We start from the raw sequence: 26,334 nt of genomic DNA, 5'->3' as shown, positions 1-26,334 counted from the left end.
TGTTCTGAATGATCTCTGGCCTGACCGTCCCCCTTTGAGGTATACTGAATAGGCCTTTTACAAAGGAGGCATTAATGATCAAAAGCTCTAGTGATTCTGCCCTAGTTGTGTTTGAAAGGAAGAAAGGACCTCAAAAGTTTTGTCCTTATTGAAAAGGCCTGCGGATTATAAACCAAATCTTTCAGAACCAGCCGCATAACTTTGCAGTGAGCTGGAGATAATGAGATCAGTGAAAAAGCCTGAGCCCTGGGGTGTCATTGAAGAGCCAGAAAGTTTCTGCCCAGGTCTCTGCCCTTGAACCCCAATCTCCCATCCCCTGGGTCATTAAGGTCCTGGGGCGAGCTCCCCTTGTTCTCTTTGCAGCAGAGTGGGGAAGGTTTTCTCCTTCCAGCTGCAGATTATATAACCTATCACAGTCGCTGCTGCTCGAGTTCAATTTCACTTACCTATCTCTCCCCAGTTAATGGAACCAAATTAGGAAAGCAGATAGTGGAAAACTTCTCTCCCAATCAGACCAAGTTCACGATGCAAAGAGCAGACCCCGTGTCGCGCTACCGCTTTACCCTCAGTGCCAGGACGCAGGTGGGCTCTGGGGAAGCCGTCACCGAGGAGTCACCAGCACCCCCGAATGAAGGTAGGTGCATTGCAGCAGCCTCAGGGGTGGAAGGTCCCGGCTAATTCCGATGCCTAGAGAAACACCCTCACCTGGCCTTCTGGCCGCCAGCCTTCTGGGCTGGAGAGAAAATAAGGCTGCAGGTCCTCCAGCCCCCCCACAGGATACAAGAGAACCCATCTCCTATGCTGAGAGGTAGGTGTATCTGGAAAACTCAGATCTTAGACAGTGGCACTCAGACCTGACCCACACTTTGCCTTGACTTGCTCAGCTACTTAACATCTGTCACCTGTCCTCCTTGGAGGGGTGGGGGATGGGAAAGAGAGCCTGGGTCCATAGTAGAGACGACATGAGGGAAAGCATGTGGGAAGTAAAGGTGCTAATGAACTTCAGAGAGCTGCGGCTGTGTTCGCCCCTTGTGTGTGTGTGGGGGGGGGGGGGGAGGGTGCTGCAGTGCTCCTAAGGATGCCTGGGGACGACTCCGGGATACCTCTTCTCCGGAGGGCACACGGAGCCAAGGAGGGAGGGAAGCAGCCTCGATCAACGCTACTTGCCAGGAGCGTGAGCACAGCAGGTGTCGGCCCTGCTTGGAGCCTGAGCTGGGTGGGGTGTCAGGCCATGCGAAAGGAGGGCGTTGGGAAACAGCCCCTGGCCAAGCCAGCTTTCCTGAGAGCAGCTCTTGGCTCAGCTCTTGGCTCCTGGCATCTTGCTAGCCCCAGAGCATTCCCACTGGGTTGCGCCTGCCTGAGAAGGCCACTAGAGGGGACTCCAGGCCCACTCGTACCCGTGCTGGCACCCGGAACCTCCAGGAGGCCCTGTAGGAGGGGACCCCCTGTTTTCCAGAGGTGCAGTGGTGTGTTCAACAGCCGTTTCCTGAGCATCTGCCATGTGAGGTCCGAACACGGGGCCAAAAACAAGGAACATGGTCCAGCAGGGGAGAGCCACAAGAATATCTCTTTGCTGTCCCACATGAGGAATGTTAGGTTTAGCTGAGGCAGGTGCAGTGGCCATGCAGAGGCTGGGAGAGGTCAGAGAGGAGAGGTCCATTCTGCAAGGGAAGAGGCAGTGTGAATGGGGCTTCTAGAAGCAGACAACAGGTTACTTTGTGCCGTGCTTGTCCCAGAAGCTGAGGTCTGACGGCCTGACCCTGGCCCACATTGGACCTCCCAAACACCTCTTCCCCACCCCAGCAGAGCCTCAGGGCTTCTTCCTCTGGGCCTACCAGGCCTGCTGGAGGGACTCCCAGCTCAGCTTCACAGCCACCCTGCATCCCTCCCCAGCCCTGCTCATCGTCCCCCTCCCCCTGGGCCAGCAGGCCAGGCTAAGCAGGCGGGAGCGGGGACAGGCAGGACCTGGAGAAAGGCTGACAGTCCTCTGGTCTTATAAACTGGGCATGAGCCACACAATAAACTCCCCTCCTAGTGTGCTCGTCAACCCCCCTGGGCACTCGGGCAGTTTATTAGGGCTGGGGGACTTTGGGTAAGTAGCTAATAATACGCCACTGAGCAAAAGCCTGGCCAGAAAAGGGATAACGCGCTTTCCTGATTCCTTAATTCTATAAGGAGAGACATAAAGAGAGCCTCTTGTCCCTCCCCATTCCTGGCCCAAAACAGAACATCAGATCAACAAATACCCCATTGTCAAGCCCTAGTGACCACCACAGGGTACATTCTGGGGCCCCAGGGGATGAGAGGACAAAGGGAGACTTTCTTCTCCATTTAGGGGTTTGCAGTAAATTCAGGAATTCCTTTTTAGGACTCCCAATCCACAGTTGGGTTTCTTCTTTCATAAAGTTCAGCTGGTGGGAAAGAACAGGGGGCAGCAGACCCTCTGGGCGGGGGCCTCGGGGCTGCCATCTGTGAGAACTCCTGGGCCTTCCAAGGCCAAGGTGGTGTTGGGGAGGGTTCACGAAACAGGCTCACCCCTCCTCCATCTGTCCCAATGCTACTCACCATCTTCCCCCAAAGATACGAGAACCATCCTTTTGACTGGGTTTGACGTCCTCCTTATGCCCACAATTCTTGGCATCCCGGAAGGTCACCCAGCCTGCCTCATAGAGATCAGCCTGGCCAGGGAAGACACACCCTTGGGGAAAGACCTGGAAACAAAGCACTCGAGATTCACCGTCCCTACGACCACCCCTTAGTTGGTAGTCCTTGAGTGGAGGTAGAATCCGAGTGTATTAGACTGGTCTCCAAGATCCGGGTGGAAAGTTTTCTGTAGGAACATACCAGACTGCCCATGGAGTTGACCATGAACCCTGGACACCAGTTGGCATCCTCAGGGCAGTAGCCAGCCCCTGGTCACACCGTCGGGGTCAGGTTTGAGCCAGACGCTTCTCTGCTTGCTTGTCCTGTGGTTTCACCTGTGCTCTGTTTTGTCTTCCCTCTCTCATCCTTTCTCCCTCTCTCTGGCCATCTTGGGCGCTGTGTTCTGAAGCCACTCCAACCGCAGGTACCGTACCAGCAGCAGAGGTAATGGGCATGGCATGGGACAGTGCAGGCGGAGCCCGCCCAGCTAGGGTGGAGAAGGAGGGAGCTCAGGATGAAAGCATGTTCCAGACTGTCTCTTTCAGGGGTTGGGAAGCCAGACTGTCAAGAAGGCTGTGTGCGGAGGATGGGACCAGAGGAGGTCAAAGCTTCTCCCTCTTCCTCTTCACTTACTCTTGGTCCCCCTCGGATGGCTTAGGAGGGCCCCCCCCCGCCCACGGGCTCCAGACCTAATCTCTGCACCTGCAGCTTTCTTGGAAGCTGCGTGATTCCTTCCCCTGATTAACGTGGGCCCTGGCCTAGTTTTGACATCTCGGGGTGCAGAGAGAGGGTCTGCCATCCTTGGGTGGCCGGCCGTGCCCCTGAAAGGAATGCTGGCCTGTGAGTGGAGGCAGCTGGCTCCTGTCTTCCGGTCCGGCTGCCATCCCCTGAAAGGTGCCTAGGGGCGAGCGCTCCATGCATGCAGCCCGCGCACGCGGCATGGGGGCCCGGCACCAGCTCTGCCATCTGCCGTGGGCTCTGGGCAGTGACCGGGACTGAGCTTGTCCTTGGATAGGGCCAGGTGCTCCAGGACCTGGAGTCTCAGTGGGCACCGTGGGCTGGTTTTTCCCTGCCCCCCTTAGAAACCCAGCTTCTCAGAGTCTCCAGCATGAAGAACAGCCGCCACTCTTGGGGTCTGGGAGCTTAAAGCACAGCAGAAGGGAGGAGTAGGTGGGCAGGTCCCAACTTAGGACAATGTCTGCTGACTGCAGCCCCCTTGTTAAGCCCTCATGCTGTAGGTTCGAGGACAGCAAAGGGCGTGTCACTATTGAAGGCCTATCCTCAGGCTGGGTTATGCTAGGCAGGGGACCCCACGCCTCCTTCCCCGTCCTCCTCTGCAGCTGAGGGCAAGGCTTACCCTGGCAGAGCAAAGGCTAGGGGCCCAGGGATCACTAGCACCTCCTGAAGCGCTAGGCAGTGGGGTGGACTGAGAAGCAGGTGAGGAACCGGAGGGTTAGCTTATGAAGACGACTGCCAGATCTGGTTTCCTCCCACCCCCATTTTAGGTTGGTTCTATTTCTGTTGCACACCCTGCTTCCTTCGGTTTGTGTTTGTTTTGCCAGATCTGTGGGTGGTGCGCAGCCATCATCCCTCCCTCTCCACCCCCCCAGCTCCCCATCCCCCCTCCACATCATTGCCCAGGCTGGTGGGTCCCAGTGCCTCCCCACAGGGCCCAAACAGCCTCCACTGGGATATGAGGTAGACAGATGTGCTGGGTGTGGGGACCACAGGCTGCCCTGACTTTCTGGCGCAACTTGGCCCAGGGGTTTCTTCTGGAACTCTTCTAGCAGGTGCTCAGGGTAGCCTAAGCACGCTCAGTGGACATAGAAGGGGGAGACACAGGACACCAAGAGAATCCACTGGAAACTCATTGGTCAACCAGCTCCCAACCCACCTCCCCCTTTCTGGCACCCTGGGACCCGAGGCAGGTGGGTCAGGTAGCAGGGAGTCTGCCGTGCCAGCAAGCGTCTGTGCCAGCCTGGACTGCCGCTCTCATGAGTGGCACCTGCAAGGGAGAGGTGATCATTCCGAACCCCCCACCTTCTGCTCCCCATTTAGAAAAGATCTAAGCCCATCGTGCTATGTACAGTGACTGCAGGGTCTCCGACCCTCAATCACACCTGCTTCCTGGGCGCCAGCTTCCCCGGGACGTGGAAGTAGAGGCATAGTGCACGCCTTTGTAAATGAGATTTGCTCATGGCATCGGCTGTCCTCAGCTGTAAATGCTCCAGAACCTTCTGCGCTCACTGTGGGTGCCAGGCGGTGGAGCCCAGGTCTGACAAATCCGACGCGGGTCCGTTGTCCAGCCCGCTGCTCCCTTACCGCTCGTCGTCCCTGAACCTGGGTGTTTTATCCCCACACTTACCTGTTCATGTCTTACCCACTAAAAATAAACCCTCTTGCGCACCCGGCCTGTAGTCTCTCAGGATGGCTGCCCATCTGGCTTGGCCATCTGTGGCTTGGCCACAGTCGTCCATACGCCATGTGGCCATTTTTGGACTGAAGCTTTCACCTTGGAATGTCTGGAAACTGCTGTCCTCCTCTGTGACTCAGATCGGCAAATGTCTGCTGGGCAGCTCTGTGGCCAGTTCTGGGGTCAGGAAGATGAATAAGACAAGCCCTCTCTCCCCAGTTTTCCCCATCTCTTTGGTGTTCCCCAAAACTCTGGTGGCAAAGCCTCAGCCGTGGCTGGGGTACCTTCCAGTGTGCGTGAGGTAACCCAGTAGGCTGCCGTGGCCTTTGGGGAGGGGTGCTGTGCTTCCAGCTCTAGCCCCCGCCCCCCACCGCCTTCCTCTCCATTGTCAGGCTGATACTGTCTGCTGCTCATTGGCCACCATGGTTCTCCAGCCTGTAATTCCTGCTTTAACTGGAGAGGACATCTGAGCTCAGCATCGCGCCTCCCCAGCCTGTGGGCCTCTCCGTCTCTAAGCCCCTTATCTCCTGTGTGCAAACCCACCCCAGGGGATGAACTCCTCTGGGCCACCTTTGACCTAAGAACTGGACAGTTTCTCCATGAAAACCTGCCTCCCCCTCTCACCCGTGGGAACCTCTAACAACTCACTCCCCTGACCCAGAGCCTTTCCATCTTGCCTCTGCCCCCACCACCGACTCCCTCTCCCTATCTCCCTGTCTCTCTGCCCTTGTCCAGCTATGGGACAACAGACACAGCTAATGAGTGGGTCAGAGAGAACAGCAATTTGCCAGCTGTGACCTCAGCCTAGCTGAGGCTGCCACCTCCACAGTGACTCCAATGGGAGGACACTTGGGAGGCCACACCTTGCCTTTTGTTCCCTTCTTACCGATACCGAGACTGTTGATGCAGACCTGGAGGGAAAGTGGTTAGGTGGCCGTCATCAGAAATGCTTCCTCCTTGTCACACTTGGCAGAAGGGACTGTTGGGGGGAGGGGCAAGACCACGCAGCATCTGCAGATTCATTTCCCATTCTTGTCTCTGACCAGCAGCATCAGGAAAAAAGTCACCCTAACCTAGCCTCTCGTAGCCTCTCTGTTTCTAGGGCTGCTTGCTGGAATGCCCAGGGAAGCATGTGCAAGCCTCACTGTGGGCCTGTGGGAGTGTAGTGTGTGTGTCTCTGCTTTACGAGAGCCAAGGGGCATGTGGGAGTGTGTAGAGCTCTGGGGGCAAGTGCCACTGAGTCTGGGGGCCCAGGAAATGTAACACCACCGCCTATGTGTGCATTACCCAGAACAGGATGATTTTAACTCAGAGTTGTTCCCTCAAAGCTTTTTGGCGATGCCTTTTAAATAGTCATGGAAAAGGAAGGCGCTGTGAACATCCTACTTGCCAGAAGTGATTAGAAAATACGCCGCTGGTAAGGAGCCAAGTCAGAGCCGGTCCTGCCCAGACGGGCAAGCTAGCCTCTCCAGGGTCCTTCCCACAGCACAGAGCAGCGGGAAAAGCCCATGTGTGTGCGTGGCCACGGGAGCTGCAAGGGACCAGGTCTGGAAGGGAGCTAACCTCTGCCTTGGGGTCTCTCCGGCTTTTCCGTGTGTTTGTCTGTCTGTCTGTCTTAGTGAGTGGGGTAGGTGGACTACCTCACCCTGAGCATTTACAGCACTGAGCTTTCCAGGCCTGGGGCCACCTTGCACTAATGCATCCTTGAAGGGTGACTTTGACAGGGAATCTGGCCACGCCCCACGCCTTCCTGATGTCCATGTTGGCTTTGACCCCGCCCAGGAATGTTTGGAATGCGTGGGACACAGCTGGCTACCCAGTGTGACTTCTGTGGTCAGCATACCCTCAGGGTCCAGTACCGCCTCTGATCTTGCAAATAGGGAAGTGGCTGGGATCCCAGAACACTCCCTCCTCCTCCGTGGGGACGGGGAATATTGGAGACCCAAGGGAATGAAAGGGCCTTTGTTGCTCAGGCTCTTAGTGCGAAGTCTGTGGGTCTCTTCATTCTCCCCTGAGAAAAGCTCTCTGGCCATTGTCTCTTTGACTCCCTCCCTGCCCTGGCCCCCCTTCTGGGCAGTGGGGATCTTATCTTCCTAAACTTCTGGAGCTTTGAGATAGGGCTGGCGTGTGTCTATTTCTCGGGGGTTTACAAGGATCTCCTTCATCTTAACATCCCTGCCTTCTGCCCCAGAAAGCAGACCATGATCAGATGACAGGAGATGGCAAGGGGAGAGGGGGTCTATCTCTCTCTGGCTTGCCCCCATCATTCTCATCCTCATGGCTTTCGGTAATATTGGACCTAGAGAGTAGTAGGGCCGCCCTCGGTTAGCTTCCCCGACCCTTCTGTAGAAGGAAGGCGGGCATATGGAGACAATGTCACACAGATAGGCTTAGCCACCCAGGGGTGGCTGACATCCAGGGTGGCTTTGGGTGGGAGACGAGAGTATGCGAGTGAGCACAGATTTGAACCAATCTCCCTGAAGATTTATGCAACAAAGAGGCCCACAAATATATCTCGCTTGTGTCCCGGGGTTTCTCCATCTACGGAGCACAGGTGACACTGCGACTCCATTAGTGCCCATCCCACGTACTAATGTGAAGGGAAGGGACCTGGGGCTCCTGGAGCCCTAATGTCCTCGGAAGAGAGGAGTTAGGGCAGAGTAATTACGGGAAGGAACATCACTGGGCAGGGAAGAAGGGAGGAGAGGCAGGGCCACAGACCAGAGCTGAGAGCCTGGGGACGGGCGGACAGTGAGACAGGAGATGCAGACCCCACTGGGAGGCTGACCCCCAGAGTGGGGACTGTTTGCTCTCTGTCGTTGGGTTTGGGGGTGTTAGGACTCAAGCAGCTGTGAGAAAGGGTACTTTGGGAGTGAATGGCTGGGAATGGGGGGCTTCCCAGTGCTCCTGCAGGGCACGGCCGCCACCTGCCCCCCTCCAAGGCGGGAGCTCCGGGGCCAGACCCAGGTGCTGCTAACGGGCCTGTGTCTGGGTGGTGCTGGCTGGGGACCCCATGCCGTCCCTGGCACCTGAGCAATTCGGTGTCCATCCTTTCCCATCCTCATCCTCACTCTTGGCGGGGTGCATGCTGGGTGCTTCGAGCCACACAGACCATGAGAAGAAAATGAAACACTCACGGGGCTTCATTCTCTTCCTGGCCCATGGCTGTGTCCTCTCACTGTGATCCGTCCGACCCGGTGCGTCACGCGCGGGGGGAGGCTTCTGGTCATTGAGCCCCATCTCCTCCCTGGGGCTGCCTGCCTTGCACGCGAGGCCGCGAGTTCAGGCCGGGGTCCGCCCAGACCAACCGGATGGGCTGTTTTACATTTCCCCCCCCAGCTCCTCCCACGTGGCCCCCGACCACGGTGGGTGCGACAGGCGCTGTGAGCAGTACTGACGCTACTGCCCCCGCTGCCACCACCGAAGCCACAACAGTCCCCACCATCCCAAGTGTCGCACCTACCACCGTGGCCACCACCACCGCTGCCACCACTACAACCACTGCCGCCACCACCGCAGAGAGGCCTCCCACCACCGCCTCCGGGACTAAGATGCCCGAATCTGGTACTGCCGCTGCCCCTGTGCCCCGTCCCTCCGCCAGAGCCTCCCGCGTAGGAGGGCGGGTCTGGGGGTGCCGTTGGCCGACGCCTCCCGTTGTTTCTACCTGGAGAGCACACGGGGTTGCTCATTCCGGGAGCCCGGGGGCACAGAGCGCCACCTAGCACGCTCCACCTTAGGCGGCCCTCCTCGGCTCCGCACGCCTGTTCTAGCCTCATATCCTGTTAACAGACGCCCACACTCCGCAGGCAGTACCCTGGGGTCCTGGATGGGAGGGCTGCCTCCACCTCCATGTGGAGCAGCAGCTCGGGGCTGAGCATTCTGGAAAGGAGAGAGTGTGGGCAAGTTCAGGGGCCTGACCCCAGATAGTCGGCCTGAGGGGGCTTCCTGCTCGGGGCCATGTCACTTCCAGCCCCACAACCTAGAGGAGTGGGGAGTGGCCAGCCCTGCCAAGCAGATCTTCCCTCGCCCCTCTCCCAGCAAAGCATATCTACAGCCTCCCCCGCCCACCAGCCTTTTTTAAAGAAGGGCTTCCAGGAAAGCATTGCTACGGAGCCCCGTAATGCCCAAGGGTGCTCTGTTGTTCTTCCCACTCGCATCCCCCACACCCCCAGATACACACCCCCATTTATTTCTAAGAAACAAGCATCAAACACCCTTTCATTACTGGCCCGGGGAGGGCCTCTAGCTTGCAGAGTGCACAGGCCAGCTGTAGAGTCAGCCTGATGCAGCTGGCAGGGCAGGCAGGAAGCATCCAGAACCCTCCGCCGGCAGCTGTGGGGTGGTAGCCGCCCCCCTACCCCCCTGGTCCTGGGCAAGTCCCTTTACCTTCTGGGGCCTCAGTTCTCAGCACCTGAATGAGGATGGAGGCTTGATGCACGTGTGAGTATCGTCTTTAATTCCATTACACGGAGTTACGTGAGCCCGAAGGGGACAAGGGACACATAACTGACATTATGTTCTCCGGACCTTGAAAATGCCAATTTGCCATGAAGGTACAATATCTAGAATTTAAACAGCATGGACTGTAGGAAGATGTTGGCTGAGGAGAAGCCTGGCAGGCTACTAGAAGCTGCCACCAGTAGTTTGGTGATGGGCATTCTTTGGGGCCACAGGGAGGCATATTTGCCTTATAACAGGGCCCCGTGTCCCCACGAGTGCTGTGAGGTCACCGAGCAGATGCGTGGAGGCTGAAGAAGGGACAGATCTTGCCCCCCTGCAGAGTTCCTTGCCCTCCGGAGGGGCCAGCCTTGCTGCCGTAGGACTAACCCATGGATTCTCACGTGCGACTCCTAACTGCCCGAGACACCGCGGGGGACCTGCCCGTGCCCCTGAACTTATCCTTAGAGCCTGGGGACACCCCTCAAACATCCTCATTTCCCTTAATGCAGCAGACTGGCGCTGCCATCCACGATTTTTAAAATGATCATTCATCTTTATCATGTCTTAGGACCAGATGTTTCCAAAGTTTACTTTTTTCAGGGTGAAACGACACTTTTTCTTTGTCCTTAACTTGTCTCTTTCAGATTTCAAGGGATGCGCCCTAACTCTCCCATTGCAGGACTCGGCAGAACCATCCACACTTCCTGTCACGCTTTCTGGTTTTCATAGTAATTGGTAGTCCTCCTTCCTGGTCTTTCTCTTCAAACATTTTCTTTAGCGGTCGGCGTCCAGCTCTCTCTCCGTGGCACGGTCTTCCCCCAGCTTCTCTAAGTCGTTTTGCTTCCCCATGGCTTCCCCTTTTCCAGCAGTCCCCCAATCTCCACTACCTTTGAGACTGTCAGATTTGGGTCGATATTGTATTGGCAGCCAAGCTGTTTAAACACAAATTCTCTGGCTAATTCCAGGCCCCAGAGCTGAGGAGGAAGAAGCTCGAGTTCCCACATCATGAGTTCTCATAGTTCATTCCCACTAGCAAGAGCCATGAGATGCCAAGGAGCTGGGATTCGGGGTGGCGTAAAGCCGCCGGGACAATGGGATCCCCGGGCAGATAAGTAAAAAATCCCGTGTTCTGCCCTCCCCACGGAGAATGCCCATGGTGCTGTCAGTGGAGCCTCCGTCTTGGCCCCTCACCTGACATGAATCATACTCACCTGGGGCAACCGGCATCCAACAAGGTTGTCATAGAGAAGGCACCTCTTTGAAGCGAAGGCCAGATCTTTTATCACTTTCCCAGCCCTGCAGACTCGGTCACGTGTCAAGTAGATAATGAATAAATGCATCACCGTACTCTACTCATTTATTTTTGACAAGTGAGCCGATGACAGTGCCCCTTTGCATGCTAATAAAATATACAGGAGCCACACTTGTAAAGTCTTTGAAATACACGGCTTCACGCTAGTACTCCGCTATGAAATCTTTGCTGGGCAGTGGGGTAATCAGACTGCTGGGACTGGTGAGAAATGATTACATTTGAAGATTAGTGCCACTCTCCTGTCCGCAGGCTATGGTTTCAGACAGTACCGTGGCTTTGATAAAGCAGCTCCCAGCTCGTAGGCTCCAGATAATTAATGTTTCCCATATTGCGTGGAGATCAAGCCTCGGAGACAATTTAATGCTGAGAAGCCAAAAGAACTGGATTCTTCTGGTGTCTGAACCTCTGAGGCTTGGCAGTCAAGAAGGAGTTACCTTCTTTGGGTCCCACCTAGCCCAGGAGAGGGAGAGGAGGGCTTCATAGCTCTCCTCTCTACTTGGGACCCTGCGGTTGTAGACCCCAAGTCCCCTTAGACCGTGGAGGCCCTGTTCCACATAATCCAAGAGCTTGCTGACCAAGAGGGACCACAGGGACTCCAGAGCCACCCCTCTGGGTTACTGTTCTCTAGTCTCAGGAGCCCAGTAAGGCTTTCCCACCTTTGGTCCTGCCTTTCCTACACATCATGTCTCTCCAGGGCCTTCAAGAGATCCCACTCTCCTTCCTGTAGAATGTCTGTGGTTGAAGGGAACGAGGCTGGCCCATCTCTCGCCCTCTGTCTGTACGCTGGTCAACGGGGCTTTCTCTGGTTTCCTTCCGCCGCCCCATTCCAATCCATGACAGGGGATCTAGAAAAGGAAAGAGCCCAGGTTCGAGCCTCCAGTGGCATGGGTTGAAACCGACTTTTCATTCCTGCCCCTACCTAGGCAGACCCACAGACTGTCTCCAGCTCTCCCTCCCACACAGGTGCTCCTGACTGCACCCGTTCTGACCTGGATGTCGACCTCTGGCCTGGCCACTGAGGCTGCAGCTTGGAGCTCTGGCGGGCCCCGTGCACAGCCTCCTCTGGGTCCTCCCTTTCCAAGCCGAGCACGCGTGTGTATGTGTGTGTGCATGTGTGTGTGCACATGTGTGTGTCTCCGGAGCTGCCTCCCTCCTCACCACTAACCCCTCTTCTAACCTGCCCACCAGCCCCCGACAGGCAGTCCATATGGAACGTCACGGTGCTCCCCAACAGTAAATGGGCCAACATCACCTGGAAGCACAATTTCGGGCCCGGAACTGACTTTGTGGTTGAGTACATCGACAGTAAGCATTGCTGAGCGGAGGGGGGAGGGCGGCGGCGGCCGCTGCAGTGGCCGCTGCGGTGGGTAGCGCAGATGCCATTAGAGAGACCCCGCGGACTGCCCCAGGCTCTGAGGGCCTGCGAGCCTGGCTTAATTATGACTTAATGAAATCGATACGCGCTCTGGCGGCAGTGGGGTGGGAAGAGCAGCCAAAGGAGAGGGAAGAGGGCTTCTGAAACCGTTAGTGGAGGTCTAGGGTTGCATGTGCTGGGGAGGACCTGGGTAATGGGGCTCTGCGTCTGCTTCCTGCCCAGGATGCGGGTTCTGAATAGCATCCCCCACCCCGTCACGAGCCAAACCTCACTTCTGCGTGGATTTCCGTAACTCACAACCCATGGGGTCTCCACTGGAGAGGTGAGGCCAGTTCAGACTTTTGGGTTCGGCTGTGCTTTGTGCACAGAGGAATGCCAGTGGCCCCCCCGTCCAAGGCACTGACCGGGGCCACTTTGTCTCAGTGGGTGACTGGAGCTGAGCTGTTCACTCTCTATGGGATCTCAGGATCAAGAGTACATATTGATCAGACTGTCGAGTGTGGTCAGATATCCGCCTTCTGTGAAGGAAGAGCCCTGCCCTTAGAGACTCAGACCCACCGTGGTGTTCTCCTTAGCCGTGAATGAAACCAGCTCACCCCGCCGGGAGATCCACCTGGGCGGGCTCCCCAAAGATCTGTAAGGAAAGAGCAAAGCCGACTCTCAGTCCTCTGTGGCCAGAGGCGTTCCCATCTGTAGAATCGGCGCCCCGAGTCCGGTCCTTGCCATCGCAGCTCCCGCCAGCCACCATTCACCCCGCACCTCAGAGGCCAGGCACGCGCTTCTCCTGATGTGTGATCTCTCCACACAGTGAGACAGGAGAGGGGAAGCCAGGAGGGAGAGCCAAGAAGTAGAGTCCTGCCTCACCTCCATGTCCCACGAGGGGGGCTGACTGGCTCTCTGACCCTCCCGGGAAAGCTCGCACCCACGAAGTAGGTCGTAATTGTTTAGTGCTAAGACCATAGTGAGGAGAAAAAGCTTGAGGAGAAGGAAGAGCGCCCTTGGCAGAAGGGCTGCCAGATGGGAGAGTCAGCATCGCATAGAAGGTTTGGTAGAGCTGCCCGGTGACCTGGTCTGCACGGTGCCCCCCACCCCACCCCCCGCCATGCTTCTGCCCTTGACCGGTGACCAGGAACCCAAGCACTGCCTCTCCAGCTCCTCGTGCCTGGCCCTAGGCTGACTGAGGTTTCTGTTCCCCAGGCAACCATACGAAAAAAACTGTCCCTGTTAAGGCCCAGGCCCAGCCTATACAGCTGACAGACCTCTATCCCGGGATGACTTACACCTTGCGCATTTATTCCCGGGACAACGAGGGCATCAGCAGTACCATCATCACCTTTATGACCAGTACAGGTGAGAGGGGAGCTGGCCTGGCCATCCCCGGCAAGCATGGGGCATTTCATCCCATTCTTAGCTTCCTGCTTGTCTCTTCTCCTTGGAAAGAAGACTCATCCCACCCATTCCCCACCTTGCATGGCGTGTCTCGGCTCTTACTATACGTCAGCCCACAGCTCCCAGGAAGCCAAGAGGAGGCAGAGTGCATGCACAGTGGAAAGGAAGCGCCCTTCCAACCCCGCGGCGTGAGCGGGGAGTCCGAAGTAAATAGAATTGTAGCATGAGGACGAAGGAGGCCACCTGGCCCCCCCACTGGGCTTGAAACAAAAGGGCTTGGTATAGGTGCAAACCCGGGCCCTGGGTGTGGGGCTGGGGGCCGGAGGAGCACAGAGCAACCCACTCCATGCGCACAGGACCTTGCTTCCTGCGCGTGGCGTTAAGAGACAGGGCCATGCAAGGGCCTCGATCCCCCAAATCTTCCCAGGATCAGCACATATGTCACTGCCTTGCCACTATCATCTGTTAGAAGAATTCCCAAGTGTGTGACATGAGTTGCTGGGGGCTTTATTTTGGCTTAATTTTTTATCCCAAGTTTGCCGTGGCTTCAGAGTAGTTAATCTGTCGTGTTCGGGAAGAGGAGGAAGCTCTCCGGTTGGAGCAGAGTTCTGGCTTGAAAGGGACTTCAGCTGTCGCTAGAGAAGCAACCTCAGTGCGCCAAGGGGACAGGCTAGCGGGGCTCAGGACACGGGAGCAGGTCAGGATGGGCAGGCAGTTTGGAGACCGGAGGGCACTGCTGATGTGTTCATGTGTGTCTTCACAGTCGGCCAGGCAGGTGGCCGTGCTAAGCCCTGGGGCCAAGGGCGAGGGTTGGGGAAACAGCCAGAGAGAGAAAAGGACCAGTCCCTGCCCCCAGGATGTCCTAATCAGATGCAGGTTAGTAGACACATGCATAGAAGAAAAAGAAATGCCACACAATGATTTATATGACTTTCTGAATGTTGATTGAAATATTCATTACCCCCCTGTGCCTGGCCAGGCTCATCCTGGCAGCCTGTATCTTGAGAGTCACCCCCCTTCTGTATAAATGTCTCCCACCGCCCCTTCTGGCCTGGACCCTCCTGGTCTGGACGTCCTGTCCTCCTCCCCGTGCCTCCACCTGTCCTGCCTGTGTCCAGGCCATCGAGACTCAGGGAGTCTGAGTCCAGCTGCCCGCTTGAGGCCAGCCCAGCCAACTCGGGCACGACGTCTGAGCAAGTGGCTAGGCCAGCTTGGCAGCCAGCCAAAGGAACTGGGCAGCTGGGCGAGCGGAGCAGGTGGCTGGACTCTGTCGGACCCAGTCAGGATCCCAAGCTGGCGCTCATCAGTACGTGCGTTTGATTTTGCTTCATTATGAACCCGAGTTCAGCACAGAGGCAGGGAGCCCAGGTAAGATCCCTGGCTGGAGCGCCCTGGTAGGGAACACTGCCAAAGCGGGCACCCTCTGCTTCCAGAATGTGACTTCTCCCAACACCAAGTCCTGGGGCTGTGAGTGAGGGGTGTGGAGAAAGAGCCAGAGAAAAAAGAACCAGTGCCTGCCCTCGGGGACATCCCAGTCTGCTTCCCCATATCAAACATGCGGTACAGGGGGGAAAAAAGGAAAAGAAAAGAAAAATAAGAAGATTGATAATACACTTCCGAACATTGGCTCAGTGCCCTTTTCTCTTTTCTTGTGGTGGTTCTGGAGAAATGTCTCCTGATAGATGGCTTTCAGAGTGAATGAGTTTTCCCAGATTCCACTCCGTGCAAGCTGGGGTGAACAGGTTTGTGACCCCAACCCTGAGTACGTATTGCTCACTGACGTCACTGGCTGGCTAGAAATTACCACGTACAAACCACAGAGGGAAAAGAAATATTTTCACTTTCTGAAGTTTGTGTGTTTCTGGATTCTTCAAAAATGCGCGCTGTGTATCCTGTGGGCGGACTCCCGAGCCAAGTTCCCACGATCGCCTTGGTCCCAGGGTCTCATCAAAGCAAGAGTTTATGAGCATCTCTGGGTCACTTAGGTGACCACAGGCCATCACTTGAGCCCACAGACTCAAACATACAGCAGTGGTTCGGGGGGGATATGGAAGAAAACCCCTAGGAATGCTAACCAGCTCCCTGGCCCTCACCAGGAAGATCCCACATGGAAAGTTAATCACCTCCTTGATGCTTTTGAAGCCAAAGAGACCCAAGGGGCCACAGACACATAACTCTGGACTCCGGGGGGCTCCTCGGCTCTTCTGTCCTGGGGGGTGGGCAGTATGGGCCAAGGAGGCAGCGGGCAGGTGGGGACAGTGGGCTAGCGGAACAGACCGCGGACTGCCTCAGACCGCAGGAAAGCAAGAAGGAGGGACATCAGGGGACCTCCCTGTAGTCAGTCTCTTTCTGTTATGTTTGGAAGAAACCCAGGATGGGGCATGGTGCGGATACGGAGGCGTCAGGTGCGACTTAAGTAAGAGCAGCTAAGCCCCAGCGCATCTGAAGGAAGTCCCGTTCTGCATATTTCTCTGTTCCTATTTCTGAAATGTAATTCTCCTGCGGACTTTGAGTGACCGGCCTTTGACTCATGAGAACCGCCGAATGGCCCATTTCTGAGCAGTGGTGTGGGGTGTGGTGTGCGGAAGGCACACAAAATATGGCCTCTGGTCTAGAGTGAGAGGCATTGGGACTCTGAGTTTGCCAGGCCTTGTGGGCTGGAAGAGCAGGTGCTCCCCGTCCCAGCAGGAGGTGGTGAGTGTCAACACAGCCCGGTCTTCGAATGTTGTCATTACCGTGTCCATTAGGAATCTTGAAACACGTTGAACAGATCGATTAAGAATGATGTTGGCAGCCAAGTGTAATGCCCTGAGCCTCCCTACAGTGCCTTCCGCCTTGCAGAGTCCATTCTGTCGGGTCACGTTGTGAGTGAGATCATCTTGTCCTAAATTGCTTTTGGTTCTTGAGAAGCTAAGTCACTTTGATGGAGTCTGGTGGAGCCCACCTCACCCCAGATCCCGCCTGGTTTGGGTTTTGTTGACCAATCATCGACTAAAGCCTCGTATTAGGTTCAGGTGTACAACATAATGACCTGATGTGTGTAGGTATTACAAAGCGGGGGCCACGAGAAGTTTAGTGAGTGGCTAGCACACCGCTTGGATTTGAAGAGCCTTCTGGGTCCAGAACGTTCTTTGACCTCTTTGGCAAGGACTGAAGGTAACATTTGAACTTCAGGTGCTGTCAGGAATGGACAGCTACATTCGCTTCCCAGATGGCCCATATAGCCGCTGTCCCTGGGATTGTGACTTCCTCTCACAAGACAAAGGGAGTCTCCGGGAGATGGCTTGTCAGGACATACAGAACAAGCATCAGGAAGATGGTAGTGGAGCAAACAGGGCCCTGCAGACCTACAAACCAACTGTTGCACAGAAGGTGGGAACCACCATCCAAACTCAAGGCGTGGCTCATGGTCAAGCCAATCTCCCTCTGACGCCAGCAAGTCTCCCTAATTAACCGTATTAAATTAGGATTAAACTGATATTTTATAAGTAGTCACTGCCTGCTTGCTACATGACCAGCATCACATGAAGTCCTAGGGGGCCCAACGACTCCCCTGTTCTCAAGCCTTTAATAGGATCATTAAAAATCCGGACCCAGGAAACAGAGCAATTGAATGTTACGTTTGGTGGAGTAAACCAGTAAAATTGGACTTCTGAGATTGGTGTGAGCGGGAGGAACGGGAGATTCAGGAAGGAGAGGTGGAGTGTGGAGAGCAAGAAGGGCAGCAGGCCGGGCTCTCTCGGGCACGGCGGGAGAGCAGTCCGGAGGGGACGCGTGGAGCCCCTGGAGGGCCGGGCATAATGGGAGGTGTCCTGAGAGCATAATAACACAGTGTGCCATTGTATCCTTGGGACCTGATAGACCCAGGGTGAGGAGGGGACGCCCCTAGCCTGGAGCAGTGAGGCAAATATGAGGGACGCTGGAAAGACAAAGGATAAGCCTTAGGGATGGCAGGAATGGGGAAGCCACTGGCAGGAGTGAGGACAGGAAGACATGGGTCGAGTTTCGAGCAGACAGACCATCCAAGGAGATGTTAGGGTGTTAGCTGGGAGCACTGGGCTTGGTGCTGTGGAACCGGCTGGAGCGACAATGCGAGAGGAGTTAAGGGATTGCTGGTTGGAAAGTCAGGCCTGGAGGATGGGGGAAGGTAGGAGCCGAGGAGGTAGAGGGAGGTTTGGGAAAGACCCACTCCACCGTGGTAGTTGAAGCAGTGAGTAGAGAGGGGCTTGAGGTTGGCCTGGCGGGGTTGGAGGAAGAAGTAGACGGGACCCGGAGCCCATGGAAGATGGAGTTTACCCAGAGAAGGAGTGTGCCAGAGCTCGAGCTGAAAAGTGTGGCGGGTTCACCCAGGGTCTTTGTTTTATGATCCAGGGAGCTTCAGTGTGTTTAACAGCTCACGGGAGGAGAAAGCAACGAGGAAAGTGCTGCAGGGTTTGTGATCCTTCTAAGACTGAGCCCCCTGGGAGGGGCGAGCTACTGCCACGGCTATGGAGACAAGGACAGCTGTGGAGGCTGTGAGGCTTCGGTGGTCACGCTAATGTCACCGACACAGGGATATGATGGCGTGGAGTGGCGTGGGAGGGAGCAGCAGTTTGTGGGGACAGGGAGAGGGGAATGGAGGGATTGCCAGGCAGCCCCAAAGGTCTGGTTGAAGCGCACATAGCTTACCAGCTCTGCGACCTTGAGCAAATCACATGAACTCTCTGTGCCTCAGTCGTCTCATCTGTAAGATGGGGATAATAAAGCCTGCTGGATGAGGTAGTGAGGACTGAATCAGATGAAGCGTGGAGAAGTACTCGGAGTGTGAACTGTGATTAGTGCCAACACGGATGGGGACGAGCGCCAGGAGAAAGGGGAATGAGAGCCATCTGGGAGTGGCTGGTTGGGGGAGAGGGCTTTGCCTTTAGCTGGGAAGACCTTTCTAGGAGGAGAGGAGGTCGGGTGAGGCGGCCATCTGAAGGAAGAGCAGCACATGGAAAGGCCCGAGGTAGGGAGGTGAGCGGCCGGTGTGGCTGGAGGAGAGAGGGTGGGAGACGGGCCTGAGGAAGGGTCCGGGGTCAGCCCGGGTGGGGCCTGCCGGGACAGGATAGGGAGGTATGTGTTTCCCCGGTAGCAGTGGGATGCATTGGAGGGTTGGACTGAGGAAGTGATTTGCTCAGACATGGGGTTCTAGAAGGATCTCTGTGACACTGTCCAAGGAGCAGCCTGCAGGAGCAGGAGTGTGAGGGAGGGGACGTCCCCCCCAACAGCATCCACAGACCAGGTGAGCACAAGGGCAGAGAACACAAAAGTGCTTGCTCCTGTCTTCCCCATCTGTCCAGACCCTTCCTGGTGCCATGACCTTACCTAGGCACAGGGAAGGCGATAAAGACCGTTTCTCTGTCCAAGAAGAGCAAAGGGTAGGATTGCACGCTGACGCTTGCCCCACAAAAAGGCATGGGATAAAGACCCTGGGGCACGAGGGCTCCGGGTCACCCCCTCTGTTCCTGGTGCTCCCCCGCCCCAACCCGGAAGGAGGCCCTGTGCTTGGCTTAGGCTCTGTGGGCTCTCTGGGACCCTGCTGTCGACTGGCGCTCTGAGACGACCCCTCAGCTCACTCGGCGGGCTCCGGGCTTACTTTGGGACTGCTTGGGTGGGTGGATCCTGCCTTTCCTCCCAAGTCTTGGTTCCCATGGCAGGCTGGGTTTCAAGAGGGGGCGCTAGTCCATAGAAAGAAGGGTCGGGGGGGGTCCTGCCCACTCCACACCCCCTCCCAGACCCTAATGCCAACCGTTGGGCCAGCCGGGATACCGTGAGATGGCAGCTGAGCTCCTGTGCTCTGGGCCCACTCACGTGCTCCTTGAACTGTGAAGGGGTCTGCTCAGGTCGAGACATGTCTTCACGCACTCCAGGTGGGGCTAGGGAGGGACTCACAGTCATGGGGGGGTGTCTCCACACATGGACGTGCTCTGAAGTGGCATGGGGTGCGCAGAAGGCATGGCCTCGGCCCATCTGGGGGTACCCGCACAGGGACTGTCTGCTGTAAGGGAGCACACAGTCCAGCTGGGGGAACGCGAGAAAGCACACGGCGTTCTGGAACGACACTCCAGCCAGGACCCCCGGCCAGGAGACCTGGTCGGCTTCGGGAACATATCGGTGGGAAAGGTCACTGTTGGGGGCCTGTGCGGGCCCGTGAAGGTGTTCTTGGAACAGGTTTTTGCAATGTAGCCATGGCCTCCGTTCCCTGAAAGGAAGCAGAGTCCCGTTTCCTCATCCCAGGCTCATTGATGGGGACTCGAACTTCCAGGGCCAATCCCTGGCCTTCTCTCCACCCTCATCAGGCTGTGACCAGCCATCTGGTTTGCAAGAATGCCATGCCCCATTCTTAGGAAACGTCCCCTTCCTAGAGGACCTGTTCAGCCTTCTGCTGCTTATTCTGCTTCCTATATCCCTTTCCTGTGCCTCTTTTCTGACCTCTGGACCTTGGCTCTTTAATTATTTTCTCTCTGTCCCTGTAGCGGGGTGGTTTGGGCCAGAGGGCTGCTAGGTAGTAGCTTAAGGCTCGAGGAGGAACATCGACATGAAATAGCCATTCTTCCCCCCACGTCTCCCTGCTCACCTCCGCCCGAGGGAAAGCACTCATGTCTTTGCTTCTGCCCCCTCCCAGCTTATACCAACAACCAGGCAGACATCGCCACCCAGGGCTGGTTCATTGGGCTCATGTGCGCCATCGCCCTCCTGGTGCTGATCCTGCTCATCGTCTGTTTCATCAAGAGGAGTCGGGGCGGCAAGTACCCAGGTAGGATGTACAAGAGGAACAGGCTTGGGGACATGGGGCCAGCAAGCTTTCCCAGGAGCTCCCAGGTCCCCGGCCATATCTAGGGGGCTCAGGTTCTCCCGGCAAGCCTAACCCTTGCCAAGCTTGGACAGACAGTCCTCTCGCCTGGTCTGTGCATCTTAGAGCTGCCAGAAAGCACTTGAGTTAATCAGGTTCGCCTGGGGTGGGTGGATGGAACGGTCCAGGCAGCTCCAGAGAGGGGACGGAAGGAACCGTGACTCCCATTAAGAATGACCTTCCTTCCCCTTGACTCACCAGCCGTCTGCTCAGTAAATTGGCTTTTTTCAGCCTGAATCTCATTAGGATCTGATGTCCCAAGGAAGGAAGAAGGAAGAAAGGCATTTTCTCTAACCGTGAGAAGGAGAGGACAGAGAAGGGAGGGTCTGGATGGAAGCAGCACGCCTATGAGAGAGGCTCTCGGGGACGGGGCTGTAATGACAGACCCCCGGCAGAGGGTCAGGAGCTCCTGCTCGAAGAGCCCCCAGAGGCTCGGGGGTGGCCTGCATTGGTCCAGACCCCATCAGTAAAGAGCTCTGGGCTTTCCTAGCGTCCCAAAGAGCCATTGCTCTTCTGGGTGCCTCCAGATCCACCAGCCCGGACAAACCAAGGTCAAGGACAAGGACCTCTGGCATTCCTGCTTCTGGAAATATTGATTGTTTTTTCACATAGGGGCAACAAAACCATCTGTCTGGGATGGTGTGGGTAGAATGACAGGAGACAGGGTAATGGATGACCCAGCGAGCAAAAATCCAGCCGGACTGCAAAATGAAATTGCTCCCTGCCCCCGCAGAGCCCCATTGCCAAGCACGGGCCATGCTCCCCAAATGCCTGCCTCTCCCTCCCTCTAAATGAGTCCTCCTCCAGGGTCCCCCTAAAACTCAACTCAGAGAGAAGATTCTCTTTTATTTCCTTCCTGTGTCCGCGTACCCTCAGACCCTAGAATTCTAAAGGGTTCTGCCTGTGATTTAAGTGAGGCAGGTGTCTGTGAGGGAGGGCAGGAAATTATAATTCTTTATTGGCAAATAATGTTTCCTTTCACTTTATTGTGCTGTGTTGGGATTGTTTTTCTCCTGAAAAAGAGAAAGCCAGAGTCAGGGAGAAGAGTAGCCTTACTGAGTTCAACCCCCAACTCATCAGATAAACTTTGAGGCTTCCTTTGCCCATTATATGGTGTTGCTTTCCAGAAAGTTCTTCTCACAGCTTACCTCCTTCCCTCCAGCTGCAAGGTAAGGCCCTAGTCCACTAGAAAAATGAGCAAACCATGAGGCCCGGGCTCCAGCCTTCATGCTAGGCTTCACGGTAGACTCTGTGCTGGGCGCTAAGGACCCGGAAAAGAAAGGTGGTCTCTCCCTCAAGACACAGCAGGGGCCCACCCGGCAGGAAGATCACAGCCCAACAAGACAGGGTGTGGGATGGGTGTGTGCAAACCACAGAGGAAGCGTGGGAGAAGAGGGTCCCACACACTAGTGAGGTCACAGCCGGGAGAGCATTTTCCAACCCAAAGGTGCCTACGGAACGTCCCCTCAGCCCAGGGCCCCCTGTTGGGGGCTTTTACGAACTGAGCACAAATACTTATCCTACAGAACAGAATAAGAGAGGGGCCAAAGAAAAGATCACATCCATTCAGTGCTCGGTGCTTGGGGGCAACCCCATGGAGAGGTAGGGGTGGGGGAGGGGCAGGCTGGAGGAGGTTTCAGTTGTCAACAGAGAAACCCTGGGGATGAGGAGGAGGCAGGGCATCAACCTGACAGCTGGTTAAATGCAGGAAGCCGGAATAAGGGAGGCACTGATGGTGCCTTGTTGAAAGAGAGAGTGTTACCGACTCTACAGTTGGGGTCCCGGGGAGCAGGGGCATAATCACCGTGTCTGTGTCTTTGCTTCTCTTATCGGCCAAGTGCGAGAAAAGAAGGATGTTCCCCTGGGCCCCGAAGACCCCAAGGAAGAGGACGGCTCCTTTGACTACAGGTGGGTGACCTGTTTGGCACCTGGTCCCCAACCCCCACCCATCTGGCTGTCACCTCTGCCTCGCCGACAGCCCCTGCTTGTAATGAGGGGGCTGAACGAGGCTGCCTCCCCACAGGGGGGACACTGCCTGGCACAGTCTCATGGATTTGAGGGACACTGTTCCATTCACTCAACCACACAGCTCCAAGCTGTCGAGCTCCACCTCTTTCCTCTGAAAGCAGACGCTGGGAAGGCCATGGCCATGAAATGAGGGGTCGGTTTCCTCTCTGCCTACCGCCCCTTCCCTCCCACAACCCTGAAGACAGGGACCCAGGGAAGCTGTATTGTCTTGAAACCTCAACTCAGTGAGGAATTGGGGAGGCGGTTCTAGACCTTTTCCTCATGAACTTGAATGATATCTCCGGGCCCTGGCCAAGAACAGCCCTTGGAGAGGCATCTGGTCATGGCCTGTCCCAAATTGGAGGACTGAGGCCCAGACAGGGAAGTGACCTGCCGAGGAATCCCACCCACGCTTGATGACCCGTGAGCTGGTGGCAGAGCTGGAGAAGCCGGGGCCTGACGTCCGGCAGGGCAACGTCATGAGCCATCCCTCTTAGATCTGGATGGGCCTTTGTGGCTGGCATGATGACGTTGTAATGTCCCATTTTGATGGCAAATGTATCCTGAGTTAAGGAATGATGCAGGGTGGGTCATGGAGGCCTCATTCCCAGACCAAGGCGGGCGGGAGGAAATGCTCTGATCAGAGCCCTACTTCCCCACCCCCACCCTGTTACTGTCTGGGGCAAGATCACGCCGTCTTCCCTGACCTCTCCTTTTGCGGCCCTTGGCCTCCACCACTCCGCTTACCAGCAGCTGGGCAGGTAAACACTGCCCAGAGCCACTGCCTGGCTAGGAGCCCAGCAGAAGACTATGTACCAAATCTGTCTACCCAGCCCCAACGTCTCCAAAGGCCTCCTAAAAGGGCGAGCAGCAGAGTCCCCCTGACTGTCCTCAGCACCCCTGGCAGGGCCCATCTTCCCCAGGGGCTGAGCCCTATTTCTTGGCCACCAGTTTCCAAAGGACACAGGACTGTCCCTCCCCCAGGCCCCCAGTGCAACCCCAGACAGGGGCGAGGACCTCCTGGGCTCCGAGAAGCCTCTTCCTCAGGCACCTCTCCTCCCCCAGACACCAAAGGTGTTGGGCAAAAATATCTGCCTTGTCCCCACCCACTCCCCTGTCCCACCCACAGCGAGGCTGGGTAGACACACACAGGAGCCTGCACAGGCCCACCCCCACACGCACACGCACACACACACACCTGCCTCGGGTTTGGCTTGGCAGAGAAACACCTCTCTGGTGGGTCTCTCTGCTTCTCTCTCCCTCATCTGTCCCCCTGCTTCCGGGTCTCTCAGAAAATGGGCTGACAGGTGACTAGACCAGAGACCCCCTAGTCCTTCTGGTTCCTTTCAAGCTTCCCTTAGAAGAAGTCTGTTCTTTCGAGATCTAGATCCTCTCTCTCTGTGAGAACCTGACACACGGAAGACGCTCCCTCCAAGCTGGGCCGTTCCTGTCCAGTGGCTGCATCTGGCTTAGGTGCCCGGAGTCCCCTAGAGTCACACAGACACAACCCTCTTTGCTCCTGGGAGGGAGCGTGTGTAAAAAAGACCCAGGAGTAGGACCAGGACCAGCAAGAAGCTGCTAGTTTTCAAAACGTGAGCCCCACTCTCCACACAGACTCGGTGCAGCCCTGTAGACAGGCTGCCTCCCCGTAGCCCAGGGAACAGGGTGCAAGAGGGAGGGGCTGATAGCGTTCCAAGTACCGACGCCGGGCTCGGGTTCGGGCCCCAGGTCCTCCCCTGCCGGCTGTCTCTGCCCGGCACTGCAGCGAGAAGCTATTACGCACTGTCCACTCTAAAGGCAACTCAACCGGTTGTTCCCCCTGCACACAGACACCCAGGAAGGACTGTGTGTGGCCCGGGGGCCAGGGAGGGGACATTATGTGTTTGCCCATGCTGCCTGGCACCGCTGGGGGCCATCTACCCCTGAGATGCGGCCATCAGCACCCGGTCCCCCTCAGAGCCTAAAGAGCAGAGCTTTCGGCAGGCTGGGGAAGGGAGGTGATGCCTGAGCAGAGCCCAGTCATGGGAGACAGCGGGGAGGGGTGTCTCACTTCCCTGGGGGCACTGCAGACATCCCAGCAGGTAGACCCTGCTCTGCCCCACAGCCTGTCAGCTCTCCTTGCAGGGGGTTGGGGGGTGTCTGAAGGGCAGGACCTGGGGGCCTCGGAGGAACCCAGGCAGGATGATCGTCAGAGCCTTTCAGGGCTTTGTCTCCAGTTACTGGCCTCACACGCTCCTGTGTGTGCCCCTCCGCTTATCCCACCCTCTTTCAGCCAAGGCCCCAAGCAACAGCGTCTGCCACTCGGTAGACCAGAGAGAAGACGGAAAGCACAGCACGGTGGGGAAGGGAGAGCCCGGGGAGAGGCTTCTCTCTCCATGGCCCAGACCCGTTGCTTTTTGCCAAGGGCAGAGCCTTTCCAGACAGGGGCCACCCAGATCACAGAGAGTCAAAGCGAGTCCAACCCCTCTTGATGGAGACACTAAGGCCTGGTGAGAAGAAAGGCATTCCCGAGGCCACAGGACCACACAGTGATGCGTGCAGGACCCACACCCCAGCTCCTTGACCCACCCCGTCCTGCCTTGTCTCCCAGTAGCTGGCTGTCCTCACCGTGGGGCAGCTGACCCCAGACTGGAGTCAGAAGACTGGGCTCCAAGCCCAGCCCGGCACCACCTTGCCACCTCACCTGGGAGAAGACGCCAGGGAGAAACCTGGTCCTCTCCAGGCCTTAGGTTCCCACCATAATCCAGCCAGGCAGGGGAGGGCTTGGGGGTGGGAGAGGCTGACCGGTGGCCTCTGAGATCCTCCCCTCTCGGAGCTGCGCAGTCCATGTGCTCGGCGAGAGGCCAACGGCCCGGTGCTATGCCACCTTGGTTTAAGCGACACTGGACCAGGCCAGGCTCTGACTCTCTGTCTCTCTCTGGCCAGTGACGAGGACAACAAGCCCCTGCAGGGCAGCCAGACGTCCCTGGATGGCACCATCAAGCAGCAGGAGAGTGATGACAGCCTGGTGGACTATGGCGAGGGTGGCGAGGGGCAGTTCAACGAGGACGGGTCCTTCATCGGCCAGTACACGGTCAAAAAGGACAAGGAGGAGACCGAGGGCAATGAAAGCTCAGAGGCCACGTCACCTGTCAACGCCATCTATTCTCTGGCCTAACGGAGCCCCCTCGCCCAGGACACAGCCACTACTTTGCAAGTGGGAGGAGGGGAGAGGGGGAGATGAAGCCACCGCAGACCTACCACACAGCCGCCACCTCCTTCAGGGACAAGGGTACAACAAGGGGGTCTGCCAAGCTGTGAGGACCAGTGACCGCCCAGCCAACCCCAAGCCCCCTCCCGATGACCGCCCCTGCACCCCCGGGGTGCCACCGTGTGGAGGAGTCCTGGCTAAGCTCAGCTGGAGGGAGCCCAGCCCTTCGCTCAGCCTCTCGGCCACCTGGAGCCTCCCCGACCCCGGCCCGCCCTTGCCCTCCGCACGCGCACTCACCGGTTTCTGTTGGTCACGGCCCTTCGCGTTATCTTTATTTTTCTTTTGTGCATCTTCCCTGCCCAGACCCAGCGTCTCCATTTTCTTTTCCTTTCGAAGAAATGTCCCTGGACAAAGAAAGAATGGGAGGATTCTCCCCCAGACGGGCGAAAGGATTGACCTGTAAAAGATGTTGTAGAAAAGCTGTCATATTCACACCGCCCCCGGGCCAATGTATTTCCGAAGGATGCCTTTCTCGCCAGATGCCTCCCCGGGCCCCCATCCCATGCACCTTGGCCTTGTCAGTTGCAGAGCTGGGCTTGGCTGCTTTCTGGAAAATGACAGTATTTTTGGCAGGGAGAGAGTGGGCAGGCCTCCTTGCCCCGCTCTGGTTCAGTCGGGAGGTGGGCTTACC

At 56.8% G+C, this 26,334-nt stretch overlaps 1 protein-coding gene across 5 annotated transcripts in view; it reads left to right on the top strand.

Annotated features, from left to right (window-relative positions):
• NFASC (neurofascin) overlaps positions 1-25,610 on the top strand; it is a gene marked incomplete at both ends in the record, with an annotated part of 67,457 nt that extends 41,847 nt beyond the window's left edge. For 3 of the 5 annotated variants that reach the window (XM_080825166.1, XM_080825164.1, XM_080825163.1), the window contains 5 exons: positions 461-634; positions 3,053-3,067; positions 20,219-20,350; positions 22,285-22,354; positions 25,379-25,610. In XM_080825166.1, the coding sequence (XP_080681292.1) occupies positions 461-634; positions 3,053-3,067; positions 20,219-20,350; positions 22,285-22,354; positions 25,379-25,610 (623 nt within the window). The remainder of the gene's footprint in view (positions 1-460; positions 635-3,052; positions 3,068-20,218; positions 20,351-22,284; positions 22,355-25,378) is intronic. The other 2 variants (XM_080825167.1, XM_080825165.1) reach the window with 1 other exon arrangement.
• Between the last annotated feature and the right edge of the window lie 724 nt (positions 25,611-26,334).

Source organism: Martes martes (genome assembly GCF_963455335.1).
Source record: "Martes martes genome assembly, chromosome: 15".
NCBI lineage: Eukaryota > Metazoa > Chordata > Mammalia > Carnivora > Mustelidae > Martes > Martes martes.
Note: the sequence above shows the minus strand (reverse complement) of the source record. Positions and strands in the feature narration are given on the sequence as shown.